Raw genomic sequence first — 7,035 nt, 5'->3', positions numbered from 1 at the left:
TTTTCATGCCACTGCACTTGACCAAAGAGGAAAGAAATTTAGCAGCCAGAGAACCTGATATTGGCACAGTCAACATCTTTTATAATTCTCATTCTTTGATTACTTTTACCACAACATGGACAATAAAAAAGTGTAAGATGTTTCCTTTTTATCTATTAGTATTTGTCTACATCCTGTATACTTGGACAAAAGGAGAAAATTACAAATTTTACATAGCAATAAGCCACCAATGTAGCACAATAAAATTCTTGAAATGAGCTAAGAAACAGCATAATATATATATATATATATATATATATAGTGGATAGATGAAATCTCGCTTGCCAACTTCATTAATTGAATACTGTTCATCAACAATTGAAAATTTGAATAATTGTTTCCTAAAATAGATCATGCATTTAGATGGTTAAGCTAAAGATACGGATAGCTAAGCAATGATTTCTTACAGGTCATCCTACAACTCATTCTAGCTGCCACTAAAATCAAACATTTTTCAAAAAAAGAAGCCCGTGAGCTGCCTTCAACATCAATTTGAATTTAAAATTATGCAATGAATAGTGTTTGAACCATTTTATTTATTTTTATATGTTTATAACAGTGATATCCAGACCTGGATACTTGCTACCTCCTGCCAACATAAGTACCAAATAACCACCAAAGTTTAAGCAAATGGAAGAGATCCTAGCATTGTTTTTTCCTGGGGGTCTCAATTGAGATTTAAGAGCCATACATGAAACTATGAGAAAGAGTAATTGAGTGAAGTCGTAGGTCCACAATGAGGGGGACAAAGAACCAATCTGGATATATGATCACCCTTCGTCGAAAAATTATATTGTATATATATGTAAAATATTAGGTTTTAGAGGTATATAACATATATTGAACATCCTTTGTTAGAGATTTTTTTTCTCTTCTTTCAAATTTGAACACCCTTGGAAAAATTCCTGGCTTTGCCACTATTAGATAGAATGCATGCGCTTCAAGTTTAGCTAGCGAGATAGGAGTACAATTGAGCTGGGATTAGATGGAATCAAGGTAGTTAAATATAAACGATTTAGTGGCCGTTTGGACATAAAAAATTGTAAAATTCAAAAAAACAAAGAAGCAAAAAAAAAAAAAAAAATCAAGTGAAAATGATATTTCAAAATTAGGGTTATGTTTGGACATAAATACAATTTTGGGTTATTTTTGAAGTTTTTATGAGTGATCTGAGTGAAAATTTTGAAAAACAGCTTTTTGGGGTTTTTCAATTTTCAAAAAATTCCAAAATTTATCTTCAAGCGAAAATTGGAAATTTCATGGCCAAAATACTTATTTTGAAACAAGTGATAATTTTTCGAAAAAAAAGAAAAAAAATTCTTATGTCCAAACGGGCTCTTAGATATCTAGGTTCAATATTTCAGGAGAACAAAATAATATATGAAAATTTTACACATAAGACAAGTAGGATGGTTGAAATATAGGAGTGTTATGTGATAGGAAAATACTTGCCAGGTAAAAAGAAAGTTATGTACAACGATTCTAAGGCCAATAATTTTGTTGAGGGTGAATGTTGGGCCTCTCGAACCCAACATAACTACAAGATAAATGTGGTAGAGATGCGAATATTAAGATGGATGCGTAATCTTCCAAGATACTGTAACATAAAAAATGATTACTTATGTCAAAAGGTGAAAGTAGCGGACATATAAGATAAATAAGAGAGTGCCACTTGAGATGGTTTGGTTATGCATCACATAGGCCTCCAGCTCAGGGTTCTTAGATGTGAAAATGTGATGATTAACGGTGCTAAAAAGGAAGAAGTAAACCTAAAATTACATGAAAAGAAGTTATCTCAAAAGGTACAGAATATCTTGAAATCCAGTGAGAACTAACAAAAAAAATAGAAAACGATGGAAACTGAAAACTCGTATAGGTGATACCAAATAGAAAATCAACGCTTGCTAGAACCCTCATAAATTATTGGCGATATAACTGCTAGCGCATATTATAGGACCCTTACTTTTAAATAATTTGTAAGTACGGATTACTAAAATATTGTGGATAAAAATAGAGAATTTATGATATGGTGATTTACATAGTCGACCCGACCTAACTTGGAATTGGGACATAGTAATAGTTGTTGTGCTGTTCTCTCTCTTAGGATTGGAACCTTGATCACAAAAAGTTTTCACCCACTTCAGTAACTATTAGTCCACACTCTTGTGTGCAACAACAAGAATTTACATTTCAAGCATTTGAAGGCCTTTCCTTGTTGAAAACAAAAGCTATTTCTTAGACCTGTCTAATCTTTGAAGGTATCCCTATTCTACTCTCCTCCATGAAAAAGTTCTCCAAAGGTTTCTTCAGATTAAAGAAAAATCATTCTCGTCTAGGTTAGAAGAAGTCGTTGGAGAATAATAAGTCAACCAGACACCAAAACTAGAAATCATGAAGAAATTCAAGTTAATGAAGAACCCTGTTTCAAGAAACAGCATAAGAAATCTCAACAGAAATTTATACCAAGTAATACTAATAGTTTGCTCCCAGAGTGGTGCCATCTTTCATTTCTAAATGGTTGGACTTAACTTGAAGTTCCTTATACCGACACAGCAAATCAAAAAAACTGAGTTTAACACAAAGAAAGAAAATCTAATCCTGCAAAATTTGGCGTACTTTCAAAGATTCATTTATAAGTATAGTATCTCATTTTATAGTGATCAATTCATCCCCATGTATACTTTTATCTTCAAAATTCATGGTGGACATCTGTACATCGATTTTCTTAGACATTTGAACTTTCCAGCTGTGACTCTCAGATCTTTCATCATCTTCCTCTTCCATGCTATCTCCCAGAGTCATGGAAGTACCTCGAGAGCTACCCCCTAACTGAAGGGGACAATGAGGAGAACCAGACTGAGAACTGCTATGCTTTGAGGATTCACCATATTGGTCTTGAGGCAACCATATGTTCCCCAATACAACAGATTCACTCGTTGATGGGGTCTGTGTATCGGAAAGTTTTCGTATATGAAGTTGATACTTCTGCAATCAATTGAAAAGTTTGCTAAAATTCATGTCTAGAATCACACAGAACAAAAATATATATATGAAATAGGTATTAGCTCAAAACTCACTTGCAAATGACTCTTCACTTCATCATTGGTTAAGCCATCCACTTGCATAAGCTCTCTAATCTGCTTAGGAGTTGCAGCTGCAGAGGAGACAGAAGACAATTTTCCAATATGAGCTAGAGTTGAAATTCAAAATAGAATTCGTCAAACTTGCAAAAGCCTTAATCCTAGTATAGGCCTAACATTGTTGCATTCGTTCATAAAGTATTTTCAAACTCAATTGAATTTATCATGCAATTGAACAAAAGGCCAAAGCACAAACCTTGTGAACCCCCAAGTTGCTTGAGTGCGTCAATAAATCGCCTATGTAACTCAGGTGACCAGCATCTCCTTTGCTTTCTAGCAGTCTGCTGCTGCTGCTGAAGCTGTGATGTTATGTGTATATTTGACCGATAACTTACTATAATAGATGAAGTGACACTGTTATCACGGGGTTTTGAAGACAAGCCATTGATCATTGAATCCTCGAGATTTTTTATTCCAGGAGTAGGAAGTGTCAATCCTGGTAGATCATCTTTATCTTCTTTCCGATCCACTTTCACGGGAAATCCAGAATACCCATTGAAAGGGGAAAATGCCTTTCCCATATTCCTGGATTTACAAGATTGAAATGGATCATATGATCCTGAGTTATCTCCTCCTTGGGGGGGTATCTATTAATTAAGAAAAGATAAAACATTAATCAGTAACAATTAATAGGAGAAAATGTGAATTATGTTAAAAACCAATCTAGTCGTGTTTTTACCTTCTTTGGCTCGGATTTAGAACTTTTTTTACTGTTATGAATATCAGTATTTGGGTTTTGAGGATCACTGTCCCAGAGCTGCACAGAGCTCATCCAACTCATTTTTTCTCTACTATCATTATCTTTGTTCATTTCAACTTTATCATCTTTAAGGGAAATCTTCTTCAATGGTATGGATTCTTCAAATACAGGTTTGACAATTGGTTTCTTATACTGTGTAGATTCTTCTCTCAAAGCCATAATCGCTGCAACAACACCCATCAGCAGGAAAGTTAACACCCATATATATGTTGCCAATCAAAAGAACTACAAACTATACCAACTAAAAGCAGTTACATGAACTATCTCCATAGCTCTAATTTCTTACTATATTTGCTTTCTTAAAGACAAAACAAAGAATCAAAAGAAACTACCAAAAAAAAAAATCAATCAATCAACTATCCCTTAATCCCAAACTCCTCCTATGTGAGCTTCTCGGCCTATAACAAGTATGACTTCACCCAAGCAAACTTGGAAATCAATGATATAACCAATGCCAGAAAGTAGCAGAAGCTGAGAAAATTCAATGATTCTTCAACAGAAGTCGATTCCATTCAGCCAAGGGATACGTAAAGGGTAATAAATACAGCACATACACACACACACACACACAAATATATATATATATATATATATATATATATATATATATATACACACACACACACACAGATAAATCAATCAATCCACTATGACTCAATCTCAAATTAGATGGAGTCTATTATAGGAATTTCGGATCAGATTTACTTACTTTTACACTGGTCATCTAGCTACAGTAACCCTCTTCCTTCATCTAAACTTGGAACTATATTTACACAAACAAAACTATCACAGGTAGAGTTGTATACGAAGAAAAATATCAAAATAAATTTTTTTACAGATTCCCTAGAGAAGCTTGAGGTGATTGACAACATAGAAAAGGGTGAATTACCATCACTATCACTATCACAGATAAACAGACCAATACCATCGGGTCGCCCATGTGGACTAACCTGAACCGACCCAATAAGAATAGATGATGTTGAGAAGTTACTAAAGAGTTACCACATACACTATAACTTCTACTCCTATATAAAGAAGGTGTGTGGTATGAAACATTCTCTTATATATAACCATTGGTTTCTCTTATAGAGAAGAAATTTCTCTAATTCAACACACGTATGGAGAGGAAGGACGTTTAGTTTAAGAGCAAAAACTCCGTTTCAAAGAGAAGCAAACTAGACCTTGGAGTAACTTTGTTGATACAGATCTTCTATGAATCTACTGCGTTAACGAGTACTCAAATCTAGTACCCTACTCTAAATCAATTTTCTTCAATATACTCGAAAGTATTATAACAGTTAAACTATATCTAACACTGCTCGTTAACGCTCCTTGTTTACCCGAGTTTGGAACTATGAATACAGATAGATAAATTGAGAGAGAACCCCACCAAGCTCAGAATAAGTAACACAAAAGGGGGAAAATTACCATCATTAACAAGAAGCAAACAAAGGGGGAGCTCGCGTTTGAAAGAATCAATTTTCTTCATTTCATCTTCAAGTCTTTTCACGTAATCTTCAATCTTCAACGTTTTCTCGTACACGCTATTATCCATCGTCGAAACTTCTTGAAGAAATTCAATAATCGTGTGGGGAATGTAAGTTTTGGGTCTACAATCCAAACTCAGTTCTGGTGGAATTAAACCCATTTTTTTCTTCTGATCTTTTTTTCACTCTCTCAGATTTGATCTTAATAGTTATAGTAATTCTATTTTCAATTGTTCGATCGACCAAAAAAATATGGAACCCCAATTCGCGTAATATAAATAAGAGAAAAACAAGACACACACACTCTCTCTCTCGAAATATGTCTGTATGTATATAAATATATAGTGAGAGAATGGAGAAAGAATTAAGGACAGAAAGAATGAAGAAAGACCCATATTTGTTAAAAATAGAATATTACCAAAACAACAAAAAGTCAATTTCGTGTCGTCGCATATTTATCTATTTGCTTTTTTTCTTAGATTCCGATTCAACCAATAAATCTACTTTTAATTGTACCAAATTACCCCCTTTACTTCTATACGCTCTTCTTCGCAAGAGAAATACGACTTTAAAGCTTGAGGATCAAGATATCCCAATTTTATCTTGACATTGATTAATTAATATACTTAAATTAAAATTTCATAATCTATTCACCTTTTATACTCTTTAAAAATTAATTTAAACTAGATAAAATAGTTATTTATATTATTTTTCTAATATTTGGGACTTAAAAATTAATTATATTTTGTGTATAAAATCCTTGCTTATTTGAACTAGATATAAAATCCTAATATTTAGGACTTCAAAATTAATTATACTTGTAGGCATATAATTTTACTCCTTCCGTTTCAATTTATGTGAACATGTTTGACTGGACACGGAGTGTAAGAAAAAAATGATTTTTTTTGGAATTTATGGTCCTAAACAAGTCAAAAGGGGGCCAGAGTATTTATGTGGTTATAAAAGCTTCTCATTAAAGGTAGAATTGTAAGTTTACACTAAATTGTTACCAAATTTAGAAAGGGGTCATTCTTTATGGAACGGACCAAAAAAGAAATAGGTTCACATAAACTGGAACAGAGGGTGTATTAGATTTAAATCCATAAAATTATTTAGACTATTTTTTTTAAATTCAAGTTATATTAGTTCAAATAAATTTATTGGTCTAGTATAATTGGATTATAAGTCCAATATATATGGATTAAATAAATAAGATTTAATCCACTGGCTAGCCCATTTAATTGGGTTAAACTAATGAGCCCACTTCATTAGGCACAATATGTCATATTCCTAGAGGCCCAGTTTGGTGCCACGTGTCAAATGGCGTGGCATGCCAAGTCAAACAAAAGAGACAATAGGATCTTGCCACTTATTAAAATGACAAGGCATGCCAAGTCAAATGAAAGGGCCAATGAAACCGCGCCACATGTGCATGTGACATGTTCTGGCCAATTAAATGCAGTCTTGTCACACTTCAATTTGATTGGTCAAAAAGAGTTTGTTCTTTTCATAACTCTTCCTATAAATAGGCGTCTTCATAACCCAGAAAAGACACCAGAAGTTATAACAAGAAGCAAGAAAGGGCTCGTGGAACAAACACTGCAAATTT

The 7,035-nt window shown here is 33.4% G+C and overlaps 1 protein-coding gene across 1 annotated transcript; it reads right to left on the bottom strand.

The window, feature by feature from the left end:
* Positions 1-2,518: 2,518 nt before the first annotated feature.
* LOC104231288 (transcription factor HHO2-like) lies at positions 2,519-5,798 on the bottom strand. Its single transcript, XM_009784254.2, has 5 exons — positions 5,368-5,798; positions 3,859-4,103; positions 3,376-3,766; positions 3,117-3,193; positions 2,519-3,024 (listed from the first exon to the last, which is right to left on the bottom strand). Exons 1-5 carry the CDS (start codon positions 5,585-5,587, stop codon positions 2,686-2,688), a joined length of 1,272 nt encoding a protein of 423 aa, XP_009782556.1. The 5' UTR covers positions 5,588-5,798; the 3' UTR covers positions 2,519-2,685.
* Positions 5,799-7,035: the final 1,237 nt, after the last annotated feature.

The sequence above is a fragment of the Nicotiana sylvestris genome, chromosome 3 (assembly GCF_000393655.2).
Source record: "Nicotiana sylvestris chromosome 3, ASM39365v2, whole genome shotgun sequence".
Taxonomy (NCBI): domain Eukaryota; kingdom Viridiplantae; phylum Streptophyta; class Magnoliopsida; order Solanales; family Solanaceae; genus Nicotiana; species Nicotiana sylvestris.
Note: the sequence above shows the minus strand (reverse complement) of the source record. Positions and strands in the feature narration are given on the sequence as shown.

Bases quoted from the DNA above. Each gene is read 5' to 3' on its own strand.
- LOC104231288 (XM_009784254.2), bottom strand. From the start codon at position 5,587: ATGGGTTTAATTCCACCAGAACTGAGTTTGGATTGTAGACCCAAAACT. The intron at 4,104-5,367 runs GTAATTTTCCCC...GTGTTGTTGCAG, and splicing joins TTTGCTTCTTGTTAATGATG to CGATTATGGCTTTGAGAGAA. The intron at 3,194-3,375 runs GTTTGTGCTTTG...TCTCCTCTGCAG, and splicing joins GCAACTTGGGGGTTCACAAG to CTGCAACTCCTAAGCAGATT.